This window comes from Pongo abelii, chromosome 15, assembly GCF_028885655.2.
Source record: "Pongo abelii isolate AG06213 chromosome 15, NHGRI_mPonAbe1-v2.0_pri, whole genome shotgun sequence".
Classification (NCBI taxonomy): domain Eukaryota; kingdom Metazoa; phylum Chordata; class Mammalia; order Primates; family Hominidae; genus Pongo; species Pongo abelii.
The window spans coordinates 81,533,921-81,558,730 of NC_072000.2; the positions used below are offsets into that span (position 1 = coordinate 81,533,921).

The window sequence follows — 24,810 nt, forward strand, 5'->3', positions numbered from 1 at the left end:
CGTTAAAAGCACCACAGGGGATTCTCGAATGCATCAGGGCTGAGGCACTGCTGAGCCCACACTGGGAGGGCATGTGAGGTGCAGGGATGCTCACCTGTAGGCGGTTCCCAGGAGCAGGCTCAGGATTCCCGCCACGTGTATGCCCCTGGCCAGGGGCCACGAGGCCAAGCCCCAGGCACAGAGCCGCAGGAGGGTGTCCCACAGAATGCCTAGAGGAGAGGAGAGAAACCTGGAGTCAGCCAGGCAGGGGGTGACTTCTGGGCTGCAGAAGAAGGAGCCACTCCAAGCCAAGGAGCAGAGAGTCGTCACTCCCAGCACTGCTGCCCCACAGTGGCCTCCCGTCAAGGAGCAGAGAGTCACTCCCAGCACTGTCTCCCAAGTCCAGGTGGGTGGCACTGACCTGTCAACATGCTTGAGAAGAGCATGGCTGGGAAGTAGTGGTGGAAGTAGAGGACCCGGCCCATCAGGAAAAACGGGAAGTAATGGAGTGTCCAGCCGAGCAGGACCTGGCCGCCTCCTCGCAGCAGGACCTGGGACAACTCTGGGCCCAAGCAGCACAGCCCAGTTAGAAGACAAGGAGTGGGCAGAGATTCCAGGCTCTGGTCCAGCTCTGCCCCTGTGTGACCTTGAATATGTCACATCAACTCACTGGACCAACCCAAACCATGCCACAGAAACTGGAGACGAGCAGCTGGGGCTCGAGAGCTCTGGTCAGGGCCCAGCCTACTGAGGCCTGGGCACCAATGGCAGGTGCACCAAGCACCAGCAGGAGGCAGCCCAGCCTCTAAAGAAACCCCTCTGCGCCTGCAGACAGCTTCACTCCCTACTTCTACCTCCCACATCTTTGCTGCCACACAGATCTTTGCAGTGGCAGACAGGCGCTAAGGTGAGGTCACAGGTGAGGATGGAGTGAGGCGGTGTCTGGGACTATGACTGTTCAGACAGAGAGCCGCAGAGGCAAAAGGGCCTGTGTGACTCTCTCAGGTGCTGTGGCCCATAGTCTGGCAGCCAAAGTTACCAAGAACAGCACTAGGATGGGAACCCAATAACCCTGGAGGCTCCTCTCTAGCCCATGAGAGGACAGGGCCATGGAACAAGGAGGTGGCAGAAGAGAAAAGATGGGCAGCTCTGTACACAGCATGGGGCTAAAAGTGAGGGCTGTGGAGTCAGACTGCACGGGTTGGAGCCTCAGCTCTATCACTTACTAGCTGTATGTCCTGGGGCAAGTTTCTTAATCTCGTGGTTCCTTGGTTTCCTAATCCATAAAATGGGGGTCATAATAGCCAACGCTCTAGTGTTGTTGGGAGGAAGTGAAGTGTTTAACACAGCACTGGGTACTTGGGGGTTGTTAGCTTTCAAAAGCAAAGAATAAGGGAAGGTGTGCGGTGGTAAACGCAAAGGATGGCCCATCAGCAGGCAGCCGGCCCTGCCGCCGCCAGGTCAGGGGAGGGAGAGCCCGGAGGACCTGACCTGCAACCTCCGCTGGCAGCCGTGCCCCTCTCTGCATGGCTACAGCAATGATGCTCCCTGAGAGGAGGTAGAGGGTGATGCTCAACAGATTGAGCCACCAAACCACCTGTGCAGAAATGGGAATGGGCAGATGAGAACGCAGCCGCTCTCCACGGGCAAGTGCTCCAGGGCCTGAGCCAGGAATGTTTAGGCACTCACCGGGTTGCCAAGCAGATAGACTCGGAAATCTGTGTCATTGACCCCTGAGAAGCGTAGGCCCTGTGGAATAGAGATCACCCTGCTGACCCACGCCCAGGCCATCCTCGGCCACACCCATTGGGGGAGGAAGATGGTCACCTTCCACAGACAGGGAGCCTGGACATGAACCTCACGCTATGCAAATTCTACACCAGCTCTCTGGGAAGCACGGTCAGAATTAGGTCAGAAAACAGAGCCCCGCCTCTGGCCAACCCATCCCAGGAGGCTCCTCACCCTGGCGCCCTAGTATACCCACCCCCGCCTCCACCGGTCTCCCTGGTCTGGTTCTTGGCTCCATCTCCTGGGAGGAGCCCCAGCCTCGGATCCTACCTGATAGTTGATAGGCCAGTGCCAGGGTTTGGACGTGAACTCATTGTCCTTGGGTTTGAGGCCACTGTTCCCCTGCATGAAGGTAGCAAAGAAAAGCTAGTCAAGACAGAGGTCTAGAGGGCTGACAGAAATGTGAGGCCCAGGTTTTTCTGATATTAGGGCCAAGCACCGAGCAGAACCTTCTCTCCTTCCCTTCTCTTGCAGGGAAGAATCAGGCAGCCACTGTCTGCCTGCCTACAACAATTGCTTTACTTCTCCCAGACAAGCCTCCATTTCCCATAAGGGGTCCATTCCAACCTTCTACACTAGGCAAAAAGAAGGGAAAGAGGAATGAGGAAATTGTTCCAATGGGCACAAAATATATACCCATCTGCCAAGCCAAGGACAAGGTGTGAAAATGGTGGGAGAGAGGGGATATAAAATGAGGCTTACAGCCGGGCACAGTGGCTCATGCCTGTAACCCCAGCACTTTGGGAGGCCAAGGCAGGTGGATCACCTGAGGTCAGGAGGTCGAGACCAGCCTGGCCAACATGGTAAAACTCCGTCTTTACTAAAAAATACAAAAAATTAGCTGAGCGTAGCGGTGGGTGCCTGTAATCCCAGCCACTCGGGAGGCTGAGGCAGGAGAAATCACTTGAACCCGAGAGGCGGAGGTTGCAGTGAGCCGAGATCACACCATTGCACTCCACAGGCAAAAAGACCAAGACTCAGCCTCAAAATAAATACATACATAAATAAATAATAAGGCTTACTTATTTGTTCCCTTCAGGGGCCAATTTCAAACAGAAAAGCAGAAACTCTCATGTGTGCCTAGACTTGGAAGAGGTTACTTTAGCTTAGTGTTTCTCCACCTTTTTTTTCCACTACTGCCCCTCTACCAGGAGCCTTTGTAGACAAGTTTCTCCCTAAACACCCTCCGTGACATTTTAGTACTTTATACTGTACATCTTACTTGTGCTTTATACATAAAAAATTAGGTATTTTGCCCTCCAAGAACACATTTCATCTATTGGGAGAGAAATCAACCCCAATGCATGCTTTGGTTTGAAGGACCCAGACTCAGCCTCCAAAATCCAGCAGCCAAGAACATCTGCTAACCTTTCTCTACAGGGCAAACCAGGTCTTTGCTAAAACAGGAAGGAGTAGGATCAGGGTCCAGGCTATCAACCACTAGGACTGGGGTCAGCCTTATCACTGGGACAGACTGAAAAGGCATTTCCCCAGAAGGGGAGTCAGCTGCCATGACTTAGGCCGGAGCTTCTCCACCTCAGCACTGCCGACATTTCGAGCTGGATGAGTCTTTGCTGTGAGGACTGTCCCGTGCATTGCAGAGTGTTTAGCATTCCTGGCCTCCACTCACTGAATGCCCGTAACACTCCTACCCTCAACCCCTCAGTTTCCCAGCCAAAAATTTCTCCACACGTGGCCAAAAGTCCTGAGAGGCAAAATCGCCCTCAACTAAGAACCACTGGTATAGCCTAAGAAAGATCCAGAAAGTTCAGTGGACTGCCACCCAGTGCCTTATGAATCCAGTTCATCAAGGGGTTGGGAATAGTTTACAGGCCTCTGCATGGTGGAGAGGTTGTGCCTCCAAGGTCAAAAATGCATTCAGGGCATCAGACACAAAGGGGACAGCTGCACAGCCCCTGAGTCACTGTGGCCCTTTGAAGGACCTGGGAATGGGGAATGAATCATTCTGGACCCCTGGAGCAGTTGCTGAGGGAAACCAATTCCTTCAAATTGTACAGTTTGGTCCCAAACCCAAAGACTCCAGCCAGAACCGTACCAAGCCAAGGGAATCTTATTCACTACATTAAACTCTAAGAAATCCTGCTCTGTTGCTAAACTAAAAGAGGAAAGAAAAATCTGCAACCATCACAGGCATATGTACTTGTAAGTTGTTTTCTGTGGCTGAAATCTGGATGGGCTCATTCCTGTAACTGCACCAGGCAAGGCAGCGTTCTCCTCCAGGTCCTGGGCCACTACTCAGCCAGCGGTAGAGCCCTGCCCCTGCAGTTTCTACAGTCTGGACTCAGTGCTTTCATCTCTCTCCCCTCCCTGACTCTTTGTCAGCTGAATAAGAAAGCTCTCATACTTCCCTTTTCTTCTCTGACTCTACTTCTTTTTTTTTTTTTTTTTTTTTAAGTACAATTTCCATTTTATTTTTCTCCAGAGAATAGTCTGTCTTCAGTCTTTAAGAACTCAGCTCCTTACATAGGCTTTGGTGGGGGACGTGGGGCAGCACCCGCAGGTCTAAATCGGGGTGGGGGTGTTCGGTCCTTGCGGGCTTCACGAGATCGATTCCTGACTACTTTGCTGTGAATTGCACAACTCACACAGTAATGTAGCTTCACATACAGCTTGGGAAGCACATAGGCATCGAAGACGCTCGCTTCAGAAATGTCCCTGACTGCTGCGGCCTCCACTATGTTTCGAATGACGAATTTCTTAATGGCCTTGTCCTTGGGCACGCATTGGGCACAGTTAGTGCAGCGAATAGGCTGCACGTGGCCGCGGCCCTTTTTGGCACGACCGTTGTTCCTTCTTTTCTTTGTCATCTTGGAGGCACGGACCGGAGAAAAAAGCGACTCTACTTCTTAGATAATGAAAGACCAAATGAAACTCCTAGATTTAGTCTTAAAATTTGACCCAGGCCCAGAATGATATTCTGACTGACAGGCACATTCAAAAGAGCTATGTCATCAGGCCACAGAGACAGCTACAAGCAGACAGTCAGAGAGGAAGTGACCCAGAGATGCTTAATGTCAACTCATCACCTCCCAATGTGCAAAAATGACAAAATTTGAATTTTTAAAATTTAATCTGGTGAAATAAGTCAACTATATTTACTGAGTACTGCTTACATAATCACTTCCAGGGAAGTCCACTTGACAATGGCTTACCAGGGGAAAAATAACAAGTGCTACACCTCCCTGCAATGCTGTGGGTAGAGTGATAATCACATAGCTGGCTTGAGATAGTGATTCGTAAACATTATTCCTGCAGAACACAGGTTTTCCATAAGCCAGAATAAGGGGGTCTTCCACTAAACAGCAGGACTACAGCAGGGGAAAATTTAAGCTAGTGAGTAGAATTTTCTCAATTTAAAGACTTCTTCTCTGAATTTTTCTTAAACCTTTGATGCTACAACTGCTGTCAGCTACTAATGATAGAGAGTGCAAACAATGTCTTAGAAAACCTTAAAAAAGAATCAACCATGTCCCGCCTAAGCAGTTTCTGTCCAGGAATATGAGTGGGCTCGTGGCTGGGATTTCATGCTGCATATAAACACCACACTCAAATTAGCTATCCATCCTAACTGATCCTGATTTCATATGATGGAATGAACTATCAGTATCTCATGATCTGCAACCAAGAGCACTATGATTTTCAGGGGCTCTGCCACTTGGACAGATTTACAAATCACTTAGAGGTGAAGGAGTGTAGTGGTAACTAGCAGTAACTCTAAAAGTCTACCAGCCTGGCTCTGAGGGCTGGATCTACCTCTTATACTTAGCTGTGTGACCCTGGGCAAGTTCCCTGACCTCTCTGTACTTCAGTTCCCTCTCCTGTAACTGGGAATGATGGCAACCTCCACATGATTGTAATAAGTATCAGATGAGTATAGTGCTTAGCGTAGTGCCTGGCACATAAGCTGTACAAGCATTCACTGGTATCACCATCATCACCACCATGCTCATTCTGTGGTGAGGAAAATGCCTTTGAGGATCATGGAAAACTGTAGTAAAGACGCTTTCAAATTCCTCCACAATGGGGAATGGATCTGTAGCATGGCATTGACTTGTGATCCAAATTCATGGCTGCCCAAAAGCTCTTAGAGACGCCATGAAATGAGAAGGGGACACATACCCGGATCATGACCATGTGGGATTCCAGCAACATCTCCGGAAAACTGGGCTGCAGCACATCCAAGCTGATGTTTGGCACTAGGGGAAAAAAAGGCAGGAGAAAAGCCTTTGTCATACATTCTTTCCTCAGTCTGTCCATGGTGTCCACATTCCCACCAGAATCCAAGTGCAGCCTTGCTGACAAGTTGACAACTGTTGAGGAGAAAGAAGAAACCTTGGCCCAATTCTTGATCATTTACTTAGCTGTATGAAGAACTCATCAGGCATTCTGAGAAATGCAAAGGAAACAGACAATGAGGTTTCACCTGCTTGGTGCTCCAACAGCTCCCAGCACCATTGCTTTTCACTGTGGTACTGGCTCAAATGCTGCTCTCCTATTAGGCATAAGGGACAGCTGCACAGCCCCCGAGTCATTGTGGCTCTTTGAAGGGCCTGGGAATGAGGAATGAATCATTCTGGACGCCTGGAGCAGCTGCTGTCGGGACGGGGACCAAGTCTGTCTCCTCACCAATATGTCCACAGGGCCCCACGTGGTTCCTGGCATACTTGATAAAGAGTTGTTGAATTAGTTGATTAGTGGGTTTGGCTAGATTAGGTGGGAAGAAGAACAAAATGAAGGCACACATAAGCTTGAGGTGGGTAGTTTAGGAAAACAGATGATGAATCCAAATACTTATGGAGTTGAAGCTGACAATGCAGTGGAAATATCAAATTGGAGCTTGGGTGTAGAGATGTGGGGCACAGATCAGGGCTGTGGTAGTCACTTTCTATAAAAGCAGTGGCTGGATATGTGGGGGGCGGGGGAGCGACTCTACACTGAGGCATAAAGGGAAAGTAGCAGCTTGCTCCAAGCCTGGAGGCTGGGGAGGTGCCCATGGTGCAGGGGAGAGAGGAGCCCAGAGGAAGACGAGACAGATGGATCTGCAGATGGCCACTGGCCACTTTAGGGAGAGGAGTTTACGGAGGGAGTGGATGAGAAGGAAAAGGAGTATGCTATGTAGGTACAGACAACTCATAGAAAAAGAGTGTTAACAAGGAACAAACAGCAGCAAGTTGAAGGGATAGCAGAGTCTACAAACGCTTACTTTTCTAAGGTAAGGGTTTCCTATAAATGTTTCCCTCCAGAGCCAGCCCAGAAAGTGACCTCACTCACACTTGGGATTGATATGGTCCTCCACATTCCAGATGGAGTTGAGGGTTTCTTTCAGGTATGGGGTGCAAGTAACTTCCAACTGCTCCCAGCCCCTGTGAAAAGCAGAAGTCACAGATGTCTCTCAGAAGACCTGAAATCCACCAGAGAGCGACACTGTCTTCTGCTCTTAAATCCACAGGCTCCTTCTCTTTTCCACCTGGTGGCCATTATTTCTTCATGTTCCATGTTGGACAACTATCCTAGGATAGTCTAGCATACAGTTTTCCCATCTTAGAAAAAGACATAGACCCAGAGAGTTATTAGCACCAGCCAGATGTGAAAATGTTGAACTATCAGAACACATAAAACACCGAAGCTCCCCCAGAGTTCTGTGCTCCATAATACATCTGATATCTACTCTCCCTCCATCTGCCACTAAGAACAAGCAGACAGGAGGCGAACACAGGAAAACAAAAGCTTCTGGCATACTCCTTGCAGAGTGAAAGGAAAATCAGGACCCTCGATTGGGAGAGCAAAACCCTAGAGACTTACCACTTGGGCAGAACCTTTCCTGAGGAGCCCAGGACACAACCTGTGACCAAATGGATGAAGCGAATTCGACTTCTCAGCACTTTGATCCGGTTTCCAAATTTTCTGTTTACGACCTCAATCCGCCAGAAATCATTTGAGTCCCCTGTTCCATTCTGCCATAAAAGCCAAGAAAAAAATACAAAGAAAGTGAGGGGACTTTAGAGAAAACGTGTCAGAAAGGGAAATGGCCACCTTCAGATGCCACCATGTTATGAAGGTCAAAGACCAAATTGGGCTCAATGATAGAGATGGGCAAGGTTACAAGAAGGCCAAAGAAATATCCCAGGTGATTGACATTGACCCAAAACTCACTATTACAACCAAAAAACAGTAGTATGACTCCTGGAACCAGAAGTCCAGGAGTCCAACTTCATAGAACTAGAGTTCAAGTTCTAAATAGATGTCTTTGCCCTTCAACCAAACTCAAGACATCACTCTGAGCCAACAGAAACAGATCTGGGCCATTTGCATCCATTACCTTGGCTATCTAGGTATTCACTCATCTAAGCCAGAAAGGTCTGGCCTGGCTATTGCACTTTGGAAATTAAGACGTGTATGTCTAATTCTTCTCAGAAGATGCCTACAAAGAAGAGGAGAATGTTCACAGTCTTGACCTAGCACAATGTGGGATGAGCAAACAGAAAGAGGGCTGGGAAATCCACCTGAAGGCCAGAATCTGTATACAGTTTTCCACTAGCAGTTTTTGTCTTCAGTTACTCCCAAAGCCATAAGTACTCATAGAGCCTTTATTCTATTAGCTGCATCTCCTTGAGGTAGTAAAATACAAAAGCTATGGATAATATCCCTCTGCAGAACAGGGAAATGATACTTAAAAATAAAGCTAATGAGAATTTGTGATCTGGCAAAAGATAAACATACATGTTCATCTGGGGCCATATTGTGGGTCCTTGGCTTCTATGTCCAATGTGATTTTAAAAGAGATCCAAATAGTATTCATATTTGACATTTATTAAGTATCAGAGCATGTAAATTGCATGGTTACTATGTGAGGAGATGGAGACAAACAGACTTCATAGGCTGCTTTTCCCACAGCAGGCCTAGCCAAAAAGTGCCCAAATGTTAAGAGAGTCCCTATGCAGCCTCTTATCCTCAGGAACATTCCAGAATTCTGGGGAGGAGATATCCCACCACACAGCCCTGAGCCAAGGCCCGTAACTTTTACATCCTGCTCACACCCCCGTTGCTTACTTACTATGCCATAGCCGGTGACCTGATAGTGCTTCCGGGTCAGGGGGGCCTCATGATAGTGACTGTGCAAGTTCCGGGAAGTTCTAGAAGTTAGAAAAGAGAAGTGTCATTATCCTATAGAAAGATGATGGGCAACATGTCTTCTTTTACCAAGGATGTTCAGAGTCAACTGTCAGGATAAGAAAAATTAGAATCTGAACTATTAAATCCAACATATCAGGAGCTGGTTTCCTATTTACTTACAAGAAATATCCTGAGAACTGGAGAAGAGATGAGCCCAAACCAGGAGAGACAGATGGTAGGAGCACTAGACGGCATGCCAAGAAAGGGGCTAACTTTAGGTGCTGGAAGGGAGGTGGGGGGTGACTTTCACACATTTAGTAGCTTTGAAGCACTTAGCTTGCCTGACTTAGGAGGCACGTTTGAGGAAAAATTAAAACTTCTAATCTGCATGGCCTGAGCTAGGTAACCTCCTCACTGCCACTTACTCTTTCTGCTCCCATCGCCAGATTTTTTTAACTGGACATCTGTGGAGGATGAGAGGGGTTTAATTTAGCTTTTATTTAGTTTTATATAACAACTCTCACTTTTATCTGGAACAAATAATAAATGTTCATTATAAAATTTCTGAAAATTTCCAAAAGTAAAATTTAATTACAATAAATTTTTATTAATGACAAATGAAATTTATTTAATAAAATAAAAATTTTAAGTATTGAAAATCCAGCTGACTCAAAAAAAAAACCACAGCTAATTGCTTCTCTCTCTGTTTCTCTCTCTCTATATATATACACACACACCCCCCTGATTTTTAAAAATTTGTATCCGATAATTCCAGTCTATGAAATGTTTACGGGGCTGCTCCCGCTGTCTGTCGTTTCAGCTTGTTCTTGCACACAGTGCCCTATTTCCTTGTGTGCTTTGTTACTTTTGGGTGTGTACTATTGTCACTAAAAAACTATGGGAACGAATGACAACGTCTTTCCCCAAAGAGGGCTTACATTTGCTTTTAGCCATGCACCTAGGAGACATGACCAATCCAGGATCATGTTCATTTAAATTCATGACTTGGAGATTCTGAGATGACCCAGGTGACATGAATTTGAGCTCCAAGTTCATGTGAGGATCAAATGGTCGTTCCAACTTCTCAGGAACTAAGGGCAGTTCACCACCCAACCCCCAACACTTAGCTGGGTCCTAAAGTGGACCTGGGCATAAGTGGATAGGGCAGATTTACCCTTACCCCAAGCCTTTGGGGGTTCCAAATATGGGGAAGGATAACTTAATAAATTTACCACTTTGGGTGAGCCTAGATTTGACTTTAAAACCTCTTCTCTCAAGAGGCAGCCAAAAGTCAATATTGTGGGATCAAAGCAAAAGTGGCTTCAGTGTCTCACTTATTTCTCTGGATTCCTCATTTCACTTAGGCTCTGGCCTGGTAACTCTTTAATATCTTGTCAGCCTTTTTATGCTCTTAAGAAGTCTTTATATTATTCCAGCATTTTTAGTCATTTTCAGTGAGAACACTGGTTAAATAAGCTAGCTTGCCATATTCTCAGAAACAGACTCCTACGTCTTTCTAAAGGCAGCCACTTAAGAAGCAGCTTTGGGAGCCGGGTGTGATGGCTCATGCCTGTAATAGCAACCATTTGGGAGGCTGAAGCGGGAGGATCACTTAAGCCCAGGACTCTGAGGCCAGCCTGGGTAACATAGTGAGACTCTGTCTCAAAAAAAAAAGCAGCAGCAGCTTTCGGCAACTCAAATTTTCCTCTAGGAAATGGAAAACTGAAAGGTCCCCAGAAGGCAGGCAAAGGCTGGCCTGCAATTTCATCACCTTCATAAAATGCTTCTCCCATTCTCGCACTGCAGCCTTGCTCCATTGACCAGAGCCTCATCAAAATCTAACTTCTGTTTACTTCTTAAAATAACTCCCTCCCCTTGGTGCCCATACCACTTATTTATCCAAACTGCAAATTGACTTACTCTTTGTGTTCTAGTCGAATAATGTCTCCATGTCTTACAAACTCCACTGGGAAGGAAGGGTCTAGGGGATCTGCCAAAAAGAAACAAGCATTGATATCCAAAATCACTCACCAGGCTAGTATTAATCAAGGGCCTACTGGTAAACGTTTACAGTACCATGTGGTATCTGCTAGAGGTACTAACCAGGTACTCTGAGACCAAAGAGGAAGGACCCCTAAATTGCCTCAGGGGATTAGAGAAGGGTGTCCCAGAGATAATGCTTGAAAAGACTCTTAAAGGAAAGGGAGAATTTTGTCAGGTGAACAAGCAGGGGAAAGGCACTAGAAGTGTGAAAGAAGAAAACTTCTGGCCGGGTACCGTGGCTCACGCCTGTAATCCTAGCCCTTTGGGAGACTGAGGTGGGCAGAACACCTGAGGCCAGGAATTCGAGACAAGCCTGGCCAACATGGTGAAACCCCATCTCTACTAAAAATACAAAAAATAGCCAGGCATGGTGGTGCACGCCTGTAGTCCCAGCTACTCGAGAGGCTGAGGCAGGAGAATCACTTGAACCTGGGAGGCGGAGGTTGCAGTGAGCCGAGATTGCGCCACTGCATTCCAGCCTGGGTGACAGAGCAAGACTCTGTCTCCAAAAAAAAAAGAAGAAGAAAAACTCCTTCGATGAATAGCAAATGGGTTTCATACTGTAAGGGTGGGTGGGGTGGGGGAGAGTGGGAACAGATGAGGCTATGAACAAGTGTGGCCAGACTGCATATTTCAGGCTGGAATGTGGCCTTTACCCAATAGGCACTGCAGCCCCCACTGGAGCTTAAGCTGGGAAGCTAAATAGTAAGACTTTAGTAGTAATAACAGCCTTCTAAAAAGTAATTCCATACAAATGACCATTTGCCCAACTCTCCTCAAAATCAATCTTTGCCCTGACAATCTTGCCAGCGAGTATCTTGTCTCTGGCAATAAACTTGCTAAATGTGAGGTGAAGAATGATGAAATGATTAAAGGACTACTTCTGTATCATCTCAAAAGTCAAGACTAATCAGGATCTAGAAAGGTGATGACATGGAAAAGGAGGCGGCAGTAATCATAGCAACACAGAATGGATCCTTGCAAATTTCTGTCCCAAACAGTGAGATACCAACACACTATAAATTGATCAAGGTCAGGAAGGATAAATTTGCCAGTGCAAATCACTGGCTCTCGAGGGAATCAGAGAACTCCACTACGAGACGCCCATTTCCATGCTGCCTGTTAGGGTCTCTTAAAAGCATTAATTAGCAAGATGACAAATCAAATAAGTCAATAGGGAGGGAGGTTTTATTTCATATGCATTTGGTGGGGAGGGGCATTTATAGCCTTCAAGAACACAAAGACCCTAGCTAGTCTATAAAGCTCCCACAAAATCCTTAATCACTTCGATGAAATGCAACCATCTTAACTCAGAAGTCACAATGGAATAACAGACTAGGAATGTTCAAAGACTTGCTTCATGACCACACGACGGAAGTAAAACTGGTCTTCCCTTGTAACTCCTCACTGTGATAGAACACTCACATTTGGCCTGCTGAATCAATCAATATCCATTATAAAGGTATAGAAACAGACTCTGCCCAATGGTGTCGTAATTTGTCCTACTAAGGAGCAGAATGCAGAAAGTGGTTGTATACGCCGCGTTTCTGGCCTACACGGCAATAAGAGGAGGTGGATTTAGGTGAGCAGCTGCCCATTTCTCTACAAAGGCCCAGGAGCAGCTGAGCTGGGACAGGCTAAGCCAGGTGGGATTTGCTGAGGAGTCACAGAGATACCTGTAGCACAGGACCGTCAGCAGAGATGACAGGCTCGGAAGGTGAGTGGAAGATGCCCTCTGTTCTCTTAGCTGCACCAGAGGCACAGCCTGCAGGTAGCTAGCTGTCTGACCAAAGAAAGGAAGATCTGGCTCTAGCTCTTGCTCTTGTCATAAAGCCCTGAGAGCCTGATAGGTGTGCTTCAGAGCGACTTCACCCAGGCCAGTTAGGAGCGGATCAGCAGGCATCGAGTCACATCTCAGGAATTAGCCTAGACAAATTCCAGTCACAGGAGTAGTAGCCCCTCAGATCAACTGACTGACTCAGGCCAGGGCTGAGCAGTGGGCAGGATTCTATCTTATCAAGACAACTTGAGCCGTACCACATGCTACAGTGTGCAATGTTTGGTGTGCTCTATGTCAGAAATGAGAGCAGCAGCCAGGTGCCCTCAGCTGGGGCCACTCACCAGCCCCCAGTGGCATGCTCAAGTAACCTCTACTTGGATTAAATCTGGGCTCTGCTATCTGTCTTCAAAATGACAGCTCTAAGAGCAAGTTCTTACCTGTTTTGCTCAATGCTTATCCCCTATGCCAACAACAGTGCTTGGAACACAGTAGGTGCTTAATAAATAATAATTGAAAGGATAATTGAGATAAGTAAAGGTGTCAAAGATGCTCAGCAAAGCCCATCTCAGGATCATTCTTTTGCAGGCATGAGAAATCTTAAGGAGGGCTCAGAGGGAGTAACAGCACAAGAAGCATCAGTCTCTGACCACATTACCTGAGTTTGTGTTATGTTTCTTGATAATCCACAGGTTGTTGTAGTCCTTGTGCAAATAGGTGGTGACCTGGGTGGCGGGTGGGGGCGGAGGGAAGAGGAGGCAGGAGGGAGAATACCATCACTATCAGTACAGCTGGCCAAGGACAATCAACCTCAAACCAATATTGCTTAAGCCAATTTCAGAATCCCCAGCCACCAACCTGAGGGGCCATGTTTCCCAATGGGGCTCATATGTAGCACTAGTGAGTGAGATTCTCTCCTTTCTTCTGCATTTAGAGGCTTTGTCCACAAGAGCCTTTTTGTCTCTTTGTATCTTTCTGCATCTTGTCCTAAAAGTTCTATCCAGCCTTCTAGAGGGAGGAACCATGAGGCCTTATATAACCAACTCCAGCACAAAAACAGAATGAGGATTTAAGTGCATTTTCAAAGTAATTCAGGCTGGGTGTGGTGGCTCATGCCTGTAATCCCAGCACTTTGGGAAGCCAGGGTGGGCGGATCACCTGAGGTCAGGAGTTTGAGATCAGCCTGGCCAACATGGTGAAACCCCGTCTTTACTAAAAATACAAAAATTAGCTGGGCATGGTACGCGCCTGTAATCCCAACTACTCGGGAGGCTAAGGCAGGAGAATCGCTTGAACCTAGGAGGCAGAGGTTGCACTGAGCTGAGATCGCGCCACTGCACTACAGCCTGGGCAACAGAGCAAGACTCCATCTTGGAAAAAAAAAAGGTAATTAAGATCATGCCTCAAACTTCCTAATTGAAAAATTCATGCTATTATATTTTCTATAATGTGGCCAAATGAAACTAAAAAGCTCCACAGATATCCTGTCCTAGAATTTAACTCACATTTTATACAAAAAATCTGGAAACAGTATGACTGTCTAGTAATAGAAAAATAGTTAACATGATAGTATGTCCTGGGATAGAATATTATACAACCATAAAAAATGTTTCAGAGCATTTTTTTTAGCAACATGGGAAAAGGCTCATGAAATGCTGATGCTGAAAATGGCTACCATTTATTACCAGGCACTGTTCTAAGCATTGGGCAAGTCTCATCTCATTTAACCATTATTACAGCTCTATGCCGTAGGTACTATGGTTATCCCCACATTACTTACAAGGAAACTGAAGTTAAGTAATTTGCTCAAGGTCACACAGCTTATGAGTTGGGGAGACAGAATTCAAACCAGGGCCGCTAAATAAATGCTTCCAGGATAGAGACTATATACATCCAATTATGCCAATTATGTAGACAAGTAGAGAACTCTTACAAATGAGTTTTTATAACCCCAATTGGATAAAATATGACCAATTTATAGTCATATGCCACATAAAGACATTTTGGTCAACAACAAACTGCATATATGATAGTTGTCCCATAAGATTATAATACCATATTTTTACTATACCATTTCCATGTTTAGATGTGTTTAAGTTAATACAAATACTTACCATTGTGTTCCACTGTGTTCCAACTGCCTGCAATATTCAGTACAGTAACATGCTATATAGGTTTGTAGTCTAGGAGTAATCAGCTATACCATGTAGCTTAGGTGTGTGGTAGGCTGGACCACCTAGGTTTGTCTAAGTACATACTATGATGTTCACCCAACGATCAAATCACCTAATGACCTGTTTCTCAGAAGATATCCCCCTGATGCATCACTGTACTTACAAAGAGATTTAGAATTAGCATTTAGGGGAAAAATTATTTTGCTTGCATTATGGCTGCTTCTTTTGAGTGGTATTTGCTTTGTTCCTCAGGAAAAAAAAATTAGAGATAATGGTATTAAGAATATACAAGAAGCTAAAAAGTTTTGGTGCTCATAAAGAAATTAAAATGAAGTCTACATTCCTGAGAAAAAGCTCAATATTATCCATCCAGCCTGGATTTGCTCAAGGAAGTTAAGGTTCTATGATGCTCATGTGTGTACTCTGTGTAGATGTGTGGTAGGAGAGCGGTCTTTGTGCATCTGTTTTACAAGAGCAATTATGATTAAAATTCCTACAAGAAAAATTATTTATTTATCATGAGTACAGTCCATGGTCCCTTTTCCCACTGAAATGTTTGTTTTGACAGTGGAGATTTTTATACCATGAGATTTCCTAAGAACACAAGTATCCAATTATAGCAGAATGTTGTACATTAAAACATTCAGATAAACACTTAATCTTCTGGGATTACATGTAGCTTTTGTTTTCTTTTTTATACTTTTCTATATTTTCCAATTTTATAAATGCTATGCTTTAAAACATTCTAAAATAGAGACCTAGACATGTTAACAAGACATCAAACTGCATGGCAGGAAGGGCCACTGGAGATTATTTAGTCCAATCCCCTCAATTTACAGATAAGGAAACAGGATGAAAGGCTAAGTGATCTGGTCAATGACAAAGCCAGACACTTTCGTCCCTTGGCCCAATGCACTTTCCCTATACCACCATCACGTTTCACACCTCCACACATGGGCTCTAAGTACATAACACTAGCTTAACAGAGTCTTTCAGAGTTTGGCCTTTCTCTCCCTTTGCACAGTGTAGATGTTCTGGTCACCACATCTGTAACTGTAGTGTCTTCTACATGACACTTGCAGCAATTTATCACCACATGAGAACACAGAACAGCTAGTTGTCTCTGCCCTGGGTGTACATGACTTAGAATAATCTGGACAGCCTAAAACCAAACCAAAAACGCATAACGCATGGGCCTCATCCCAGATCAATTAAATCATAATCTCTGCAGTGGAGTCCAGGCATCAGAATTTTAAGAAATCTCTCCGTTGATTCTAAGTGCAGCCAGGGCTGAAAACCACTGGGCCAGACATGAATGGAGAATTAAGGATAAGAAACTGACACTAAAATCCAATACCCTGTAATATGGTTTGGCTCTATGTCCCCACCCAATTCTCATCTTGTGGCTCCCCTAATACCCACGTGTTGTGGGAGGGACCCGGTGGGAGATGATTGAATCACGAGGCCGGGTCTTTCCCATGCTGTTCTCGTGATAGTGAACGGGTCTCACGAGATCTGATGGGTTTTTTTTTTATTTTTTTTTGAGATGGAGTCTCACTCTTTTGCCTGGGCTGGAGTGCAGTGGCACAATCTCAGCTCACTGCAACCTCCACCTCCCCGGTTCAAGTGATTCTCCTGCCTCAGTCTCCTGAGTAGCTGGGATTACTGGCACATGCCATCAAGCCCAAGTAATTTTTTTGTATTTTTAGTAGAGATGGGGTTTCACCATGTTGGCCAGGCTGGTCTCAAACTCCTGACCTAAAGTGATCCGCCGCCCACCTCGGCGTAAGCCACCGCACCTGGCCAGAGATCTAATGGTTTTTAAAACCGTTTTTAAAACGGGATTTTCTCTGCACAAGCTTTCTCTTTGCCGGCCGCCATCCACATAAGATGTGACTTGCTCCTCCTTGCCTTCCACCAGGGTTGTGAGGCCTCCCCAGCCATGTGGAACTGTAAGTCCAATTAAACCTCTTTCTTTTGTAAATTGCCCAGTCTCACGTATGTCTTTATCAGCAGCATGAAATTGCACTAATACACACAGAGTCACTTTCTAGCAACCAAAAGGGTAATAAAAATAAAGCATTTGGAGAGACACAACTTTTTGCAAAGAACAAATCTTTGCAAAGTCAAGATTCCATGCTTTTTGCCTCTGTTCACTGTCCTTTGTCATAATTATTGCCTCCAAACTGGTTCCTTGTGAGCTATCACATTTCCACTAAAGTTACCTTTCTAAACTAGAGATCTAATCATAATCATAATAATTTTGATTGCCTCCCTAATGTCTATGGAGCAAAGTCAAATCTACTGTAACACAGGCCTCTCCCCAATACGGCCCCACCAACCTCTTCAGCATCCTGCTTCTCCCTCTCAGGCACCATCCACTGCAGCCACACGAACACTCTTTAGCATGGACACAGCGTCATTCACTCATTCAGATGATACTCACATGGCTAATCTTTCATAAGCACTTCACATTGTTATCTCATTTAACCCTCACAACTGCCCTTTGATGGCGAGAGTACTACTCATTTTCCCCAACTTAAAGAAGAGGATACAGGCTGGGCGCGGTGGCTCAAGCCTGTAATCCCAGCACTTTGGGAGGCCAAGGTGGGTGGATCACGAGGTCAGGAGATCGAGACCATCCTGGCTAACACGGTGAAACCCCGTCTCTACTAAAAATACAAAAAATTAGCCGGGCGTGGTGGCGGGTGCCTGTAGTCACAGCTACTCGGGAGGCTGAGGCAGGAGAATGGCATGAACCTGGGAGGCGGAGTCTGCAGTGAGCCGAGATCATGCCACTGCACTCCAGCCTGGGCGACAGAGCAAGACTCCGTCTCAAAAAAAAAAAAAAAAAGAAGAGGATACTGAAGCACAAGAAGATGAACTTGTCCAAAGTGACACTCTATATGAAAGCAGGCTTCACACCCAGATCATCTAGTCTGGTTCCCAGGTCTGTGTTCATAAATACCACACTTTACTCATCACCCATCCCATAGCAGGCACCGTGCTAGGCAACTGAGCCTTCCAGGAGCTAGCAATCAAGTACCAAAGAGACGGCGGGAAGTAAGCACGCACAGTTCAATATGAGAAGGTTTACCACATAGGCATGTGGAAGGTGCCACCAAGCCTCTCATCAGAGGGGCACCCCATCCAGTACCATGGAGAGGTGGGACACGGTTGTCACTGAAGAACACCTATGCTGATGCCTAGAGAAGCTGGGGTTAGCCAGAGAAAAGAGAAGGGTGCAGGGCTAGGAAGAATGTTTCAAGCAGGGGGAACAGGATGAGCAAACGACAGGAGGCAAGAGAGTGAACTGTCACGGTGAACAGCGTTGGGTCGTACAAGTGCACAAAAGGCTCACTGACCTGCTGCTGACGGGCACCAATGCCCTCGGGGTAGAGGTGCCTGTGGGAGTGCAGATAGCCGATGGCCATCCGGAGGTTCTTCACAGTGATCACAGAGCCGTAGGCCAGGTCTGGGAGGAAGAGAGACAGCAGAGGGGTGAGCTGGCACAGTGCTAGAGGCTGTCCCTACCTGCGAGAAGCCTCGGAAGCCACAGGGCTCACTAATCCTCTGCGAGACTCCCCTGGGCCTCGGACTGAAGCCCAGCTGCCTTCTCACTCCCACGGAGCCAACTCAAGACAGAGTTCACCACAGGGCCCACTTACTCCCCTCCCTCCTGAGGGCTTTGGAAGAAGCTGGTGTTAACACTGTCATTATCAAAACACTATGTGTAACAGCAAAAGATGAAAAACAACTTGTCCTTTTCAAGGTCTCCACATGGATTCAATGGAATAAAGAAGGAAGAAGCATCTTCTGTCTTCGCCTGGAATGTTCTCCAAAATACAGCATTTTGACAAACCGTTTTTTTCACTCTATATCCTTTCGTGCCTTTTGAATCTAGTACCATATGAAGTAACTGTTCAATGGTGTTTTGTTTTACTCTGAATTAAAAAACAAAAAACACAGAAAACCACTTCCCAAGAGCATCCCCCTCCTCCTATAGGCCCTGAGGTTATTGAGAAGCCTCTTTTCCTTAATACTGTCCCTCTTCCAATCCGCTGGAATGACTTGCTCCTGTTTTTCTTTGTTCATTCAGTGGACCAGAAGAATTACACACTGGATCCAAAGGTGGAGGAGTCTTGCCTGTGGCCCTGGAAGAGCCCTGTCTACAAGGAAGATGGCTTCACACACTGACAAGTATAGGACAGTGGGCAAGTGCCCCACAAAGGCGTGACAATGTGTGACACGGTGGGAGTGGTGGGAACTCGAAACAGGACAAATTCTCTTCCAAGGATTAAAGAGAGGGCGACTTGATCGAAGAGATGACAGCTGAGCTAGGCCTTTAAATAATGAGCAGGAATTTGCTAAACTCCACAGCTGTGTTCTTCTGAGTTCTCAGGCAGGCCAACCTCGGCAGCCCTGCACATGGCTGACCACCTTCATTTCTTGAAATGCTCTCTGTTCCCGCTTCTCGACCGCACACTCTCTCAAGGGCTGCTCCTCCGCAGTCTCCTCTCCTAATTCCTCCTCCTCTTGCATTCCCCAGTGATCTGACCTCAGCCCTATTCTTTTCCTCTTTCTACAGTTTCCTTACAAATCACAGCTACTGCCACAGCATCAATTACCATTTTACTTGTCTGATTCCTCCTTTGAAAGCATCAGCCCCAAATCCCACTGGCCCCACGGCAACAATTTCCCCAAGCAGCTCACTATCAACCCCTCTAGCGTGGAATTCAGTATCTGCCCTTCCAACCCAACTTCTTCTCCTGCTTCCCTATTTCTCATTCTTCACAGTCTGGGAGAGTCCGCTGTATTTTAGGCACTGTGCAAAGTCCTGGAAAGACTAAAATGAGTAAGATGCAGTCTCTGCCTCCAGGAAGCAATCACCTGCACTCAAGTCCTCAGTGACATCTTTCTTCCTCTCTTGCTGTGTCCAGATCTCCCTTGTATATGCCCATCTGCCTTACCCTGTGGCTGCCCCACCATACCCAGCTCAGGTTCCTGCAATAGCTTCCCAGAGGGCTTCTCTTGCCTACAATCCTGTCCCCTCCCCAGCCAGCCTCGACTCTCCCACCCATGTCATCTCCCTATAGCACAGCCTTCCTGGCCTCCTGGCTGCTCAAAGACCTCCACTAGGTCTCACCATGGCCTGTTTGAGGAAGTCAAATACCTTATCCAGACACCTCAAACCCTCATAGTCTGGGCCCAACCTAACTTTTCACATTTATCTTCCAGTAGTTTTCTGCATATAACCTGTGCCTTGAGTTTTACTCTGTCCTCAGCTTTGATCATGTCATCCCTCCTGCCTGAGATGCCCTCTCCTCTATCTGTTGAAAGCCACACATCCTTCCAGGGCCTGACTTCAAGGCAACCCACATCACAAACCTCTGATGCCCTTAACCGCCTAGCAGCCATGCTCCTTCAGGCTGGTCAATCCCCAGAGCTGTGCTCCCTCTTTATGTACTTAATGCCTCCGGCCACACCGTGTGGAGCTCCTCTACACCAGGCTCCATCTCTGGAGGGTAAGCACGCGCTCCGCTACCATCTGTCATAGATGAATGGATGCGACACTCAGAAAGTGGTGTGGGAAACCGACAACTGGTTCTAAAGGGCCTGGTGCTGTCACCATATTCTCTCTGAGTGGCCTTCCCACAGAGCTGGCTTGGAGAGCCACCAAGAAGTCATTCTTTAGGGTCGGAGAGCTTGCTGCTCAGGATGTCTTCCTCTCCTCTGTCCTGATTCACTCTCGAGTATTTTTACCAGATCTATCTGGGTCTTTCTCCCCCCGTGCCATCACAGGCTAAAATAACCCAAAGCCATCATATTTGTCTTTTCCAATTCAACTCCCAGGACGCCCCTCTGCCTTCTACCTTTGTAAAGGCCCAGAGACACTCACGTTCAGGGATGGAAGCATTGTGCAGGTTGTTCCCTGACAGCCGGGCCTGGAAGGCAGAACTGAAGAAACCGTCACCAGGGCCACTGTGGGGAGCGGAAGAGCAGAAGAGAGTCAAGTTAAACGAGTGAAAATGTGACTTCCCAGGAGCGCTAGGAAGAGCTCTGCTCAGATAGTTGAAGGGAAGTAGAATCAGATCATGGGACAGAGGTGGGTGACGGAGTTGGAGAAACTGGGGTCCAAATCCCAACTCAGCCACTTACTAGCTGTGTGACCTTGGGCAAGATAACCTTGTTTAGCCTTAGTTCCTCATTTATAAACTAGAGATTTAAAGAAACCAAGAGAAGTCACAAGTGATTGTGATTATATGAGATAATGTGTACAAAATGCGGAACACAGTTCCTGATTCTCAGTAACTACTCATTAAGTGGAAGCTGTTGCTGCCAGAGTTACTGTTATTGTTACACTCACTCCTACTGCACATCTTATTGTGGCCTATCCCTGCTAAGTACAGGGTACTCTGTTTAGAGATAAGGGACAATTTGGCTATAACGAAAATAGCTTCTTCCTTCAGGTTAGGGTGCTGGCTTTTCTGAGCCCTTAGCATATACCCAAAGGATAGAACACAGCGGGAAAGAAACAGGAAAAAGCCCCTGGGGTCCCTCTCCTATCATTTTAACCACAGACCCAGAAAATCACCCGGCCCCTCCACAGGCTTAGGAGCAAAAGGAAAACCAGAAGCAAGATGGTGCAAAGGCTCTGTCCATACCTTTTACTCAGCACCATGAAGTGAACAGCAAAGGTGGCTGTGTAGAGAGCCAGGGGCAGCACTATGAGGCACAGGACACGAGCAGTCAGGTGTTTTCCCACAGTCACCTGCAAACAGAGGCCAGCGTGGGGTGCTAGGCACGTGAGACCTCATTATTCCTTAGGCACTATGCATGCATTATATATAACTTTTAATATATAGGTCATAATCATAAAAAATGGCCAAGAGGAGAGAAGACTATGTGGAAACCCTAAGCCTTTCTGTAACACCCACCACCCAAGCACTACACAAGATAAACATGGGCCAGCCCTCTGCCACCTCTCCAGGCTCTACACCCAAGACCCCAGGATGTCACTGTGCCAAGGACAAGGAACCTGCATCTGCAACATAGCTGCTCACCAGTCCGCTCCATGTTCCAGGGACGCTAACCTCCTTGAACTTTCCCAGTGCTTCCTCTACTGTCCCAGACCAACCCATCACATGGCTAATGGCTCCTTATCTTAACTTCGCGGCTTCCTCCCAGAGGCCTTCCTGGATTGCCTGGGACTGGCCGAGCGCCCTTTTCTGTGCTCTCCCAGCACTCCTGGCTGACTGTAACTGCCTGCTTCCTTATTTCTCTCTCTCCATTGACCACAGAGGGTGGGGACCATATTGTATTCATCTGTATATTCCAGCACCTCACACACAGTGGATGGATGGTCTTTATATATTTTCTGAATGAATGAATGAATGAATGAATGAATGAATAAACTTGTTAGGAGTTGGTTCGGAGGTGATGGAGCAGCACCACAGCAGAGTGACGGCCTGGGGCCAACCTAACCTGGTTGTGACTCCTAGATACACCTCTCACTCCCCGATGGCCTCGGGGGAGTCATTACCTCTGTAGGTTTTGATTTCCTCATTTGAAAATCAGGGTAATAACTCCCCACCTCATAGGACTATTATGAGGGGTAAATGAGATAATGGAGGTAAAGCATTTCGCATACTGCCTGGCACAGAATCAGCCCTTAATAAATAATAAACCGGAAAGGCCCTTACTGGCCTCCAAATATGGAGACTGTGGGTCAGGAAATGAAAATTGTGAGTTCAGGCCGGGCTCGGTGGCTCATGCCTGTAATCCCCACACTTTGAGAGGCCAAGGCGGGCGGATCACTTGAGGTCAGGAGTTTGAGAACAACCTGGCCAACATGGTAGAACCCCATCTCTACTAAAACTACAAAAATTAGCTGGGCATGGTGGCATGTGCCTGTAATCCCAGCTACTTGGGAGGCTGAGGCAAGAGAATCACTTGTACCCAGGAGGCGGAGGTTGCAGTGAGCCAAGATCGGCCCACTGCACTCCAGCCTGGGTAACAGAGCGAAACTCCATCTCAAAAAAAAAAAAAAAAAAAAAAGACAGACATTATAAAACAAATGCAAAAAGAGACTTCCAAGAATGTTAATCCATCCTCTCCCTTGAACCCTATCCAGTCCTCAGCTGGGCCCACTCCCTGATGTCCTGCTGTCTGCGGAGGGTGGGGGGTCCAGCCCACCCGGGACCCAGAACACAGCCACTCTGCCACCTGCAGCAGAGACAGAGAAGGCCACCGGCTCCTACTCAGCAACATCAGGGAGCAAAAACATTTCCACAGCAAACGCTTGGGTGCTCACCAATGAAAGACTGAGGTCTCCGAACAGGTACCAAAGGTCTGCAATGGTGTTCAGCCCCACTTGAAGGATGATAAAGAGGCCAACAAACTTGACCCCTAAAGCACCAGCAAGACTAACGCCAGTCAGGCTGAGCCAGAACCACCAGGGGGCAGAGAAGGGCCTGAAAATCAACAAGACGGAGTTCAATTTGGCAGCCGGAACCAAAGCCAAATGCAAGCGCAGCAGGGGACAGGGCAGGTCTCAGACTTGGAGCGGCTGTGCTGTGCCCTGTCTTGGGGGCTGTTAGCCTCAAGGGACCATGGCGTGGCTCCATGGAGGAGGCGGCCTGTGAAACCTCTGGAACGGCAGGCAAAGCACAGTCTGAGGGTGCAGGGTATTTTTCTGGGGAGAGTGTCCATAGTGCTCCTGGCTAAGTACAGGGCTCAGGGTAAGCAGGGGCTCCTTCTTCACAAGTGACCAGTCAGGCAGGAGTAAAAGGAGAATCCTTAGGTGCCCCTGGACTCAGGCAGCCCTCTCCTTTGTGTCACCTCTGCCCCTGTCGAAGGCAGCATTTACTGAGTGCTTACCATGTACGTGTCAGGAACCATTCCAAGTACGATGCATATATTAACTCTTTTAGCCATCACTACAGCACATAGAGGATCCTGTCACCAGGTCCTCTTTTTGCACAGGAGGAAATCAAGAGAGGTGGAGTAATACAGCTAGCAGGCAGTGGGGCACAGTTTTAACCCAGGCAATTGGGTCAAGGTTAGTGCTCTTAACCATTTTGCTATTTGTATAGCACCTAGTACTCTACACTATGATTCTCTGGCTCTCTGGCTGCCTCCTCTGCCAGAGTGAATATTCCTTAACAGCCAAGCCCAGTGGAGCTCATGTACCTCCAGCTCCCAGCATAGTACCTGGTACATAGTATGTACTCAAGAAATGGTAGATGGAAGTGGATGTGGCATAAGTACAACAACCAAAGCCAGAATGGACTGAGAGTCACTGATCAGGTTTGATTAGCACAATGGAGCTTAATGAGCCTGGCTGTGCAAAGTTAACTTCCAGAAAAGCCTACGAGGGGCCAACTCTTCTGGTTTGAATAGAATGAATGACTTATTCTACTTTCTCAGAAGTAGAAGGATGATCTGGAAAAGACTATTCTGGAAGTAGACTGGACCCTCCAAGTCAGCTTTAGAACTGACCAGGACCTGGAAGGATCCTCTTGGCTGGTATGGGCCATTCAAGCCAACCTTTACATACGCTATTCCCATCATTAGGTCAGGACTGGATGCAACCACTGACGAAAGGGAGACAGTTTCCAGGCAGCATCTACCCTGCTGCCCTCCCTTCTAGGACAGAGTATGTGAAGGACAACCCTGTCCCGGGATTTCCTAACCAGCACTGGTTACAAGAGGTGGGTGGGGAAAGCATTAGGACCCCTCCATGATATCCCAAAATCCCTACCCAATTGTACTCCATTGTAAACATGATAATAATAATACGCTTGAAAAAGACAACTGACATTTTCTCAGTCTTGAATATGGTAAAAATAAAATCACCTGTAGAAAACTTTTTAAAATCTATTTTTATGATCTAAAATGGACAATCTAAGTTAA

General features: G+C 46.9%; 2 protein-coding genes across 5 annotated transcripts in view; both read right to left on the reverse strand.

The window, feature by feature from the left end:
* Positions 1 to 24,810, reverse strand: part of POMT2 (protein O-mannosyltransferase 2) — a 44,531-nt gene that overhangs the window by 1,311 nt on the left and 18,410 nt on the right. Inside the window, exons 6-22 of one of the 4 annotated variants that reach the window (XR_008513366.2) lie at positions 23,210 to 23,369; positions 21,561 to 21,667; positions 20,795 to 20,877; positions 18,261 to 18,370; positions 13,380 to 13,446; positions 10,822 to 10,891; positions 9,327 to 9,365; positions 8,843 to 8,921; positions 7,591 to 7,742; positions 7,060 to 7,151; positions 5,908 to 5,984; positions 2,038 to 2,109; positions 1,669 to 1,728; positions 1,471 to 1,576; positions 1,206 to 1,255; positions 401 to 541; positions 95 to 209 (exon numbers count right to left, since the gene is read on the reverse strand). Coding sequence is in view for 2 of the 4 variants with exons in the window: in XM_054530894.2 (XP_054386869.2) it covers positions 95 to 209; positions 401 to 541; positions 1,471 to 1,576; positions 1,669 to 1,728; positions 2,038 to 2,109; positions 5,908 to 5,984; positions 7,060 to 7,151; positions 7,591 to 7,742; positions 8,843 to 8,921; positions 9,327 to 9,365; positions 10,822 to 10,891; positions 13,380 to 13,446; positions 18,261 to 18,370; positions 20,795 to 20,877; positions 21,561 to 21,667; positions 23,210 to 23,369 (1,530 nt within the window). In the remaining 2 variants the exon portion in view is untranslated. Of the gene's footprint in view, positions 1 to 94; positions 210 to 400; positions 542 to 1,205; positions 1,577 to 1,668; positions 1,729 to 2,037; positions 2,110 to 5,907; positions 5,985 to 7,059; positions 7,152 to 7,590; positions 7,743 to 8,842; positions 8,922 to 9,326; positions 9,366 to 10,821; positions 10,892 to 13,379; positions 13,447 to 18,260; positions 18,371 to 20,794; positions 20,878 to 21,560; positions 21,668 to 23,209; positions 23,370 to 24,810 lie in introns of those variants that run through there. The other 3 variants (XM_054530894.2, XM_009249334.4, XR_008513367.2) reach the window with 3 other exon arrangements.
* On the reverse strand, positions 4,157 to 4,631 carry LOC129049944 (small ribosomal subunit protein eS26). The gene has a single exon (XM_054530908.2). The coding sequence runs from the start codon at positions 4,593 to 4,595 to the stop codon at positions 4,248 to 4,250; it is 348 nt and encodes a 115-aa protein (XP_054386883.2). The 5' UTR covers positions 4,596 to 4,631; the 3' UTR covers positions 4,157 to 4,247.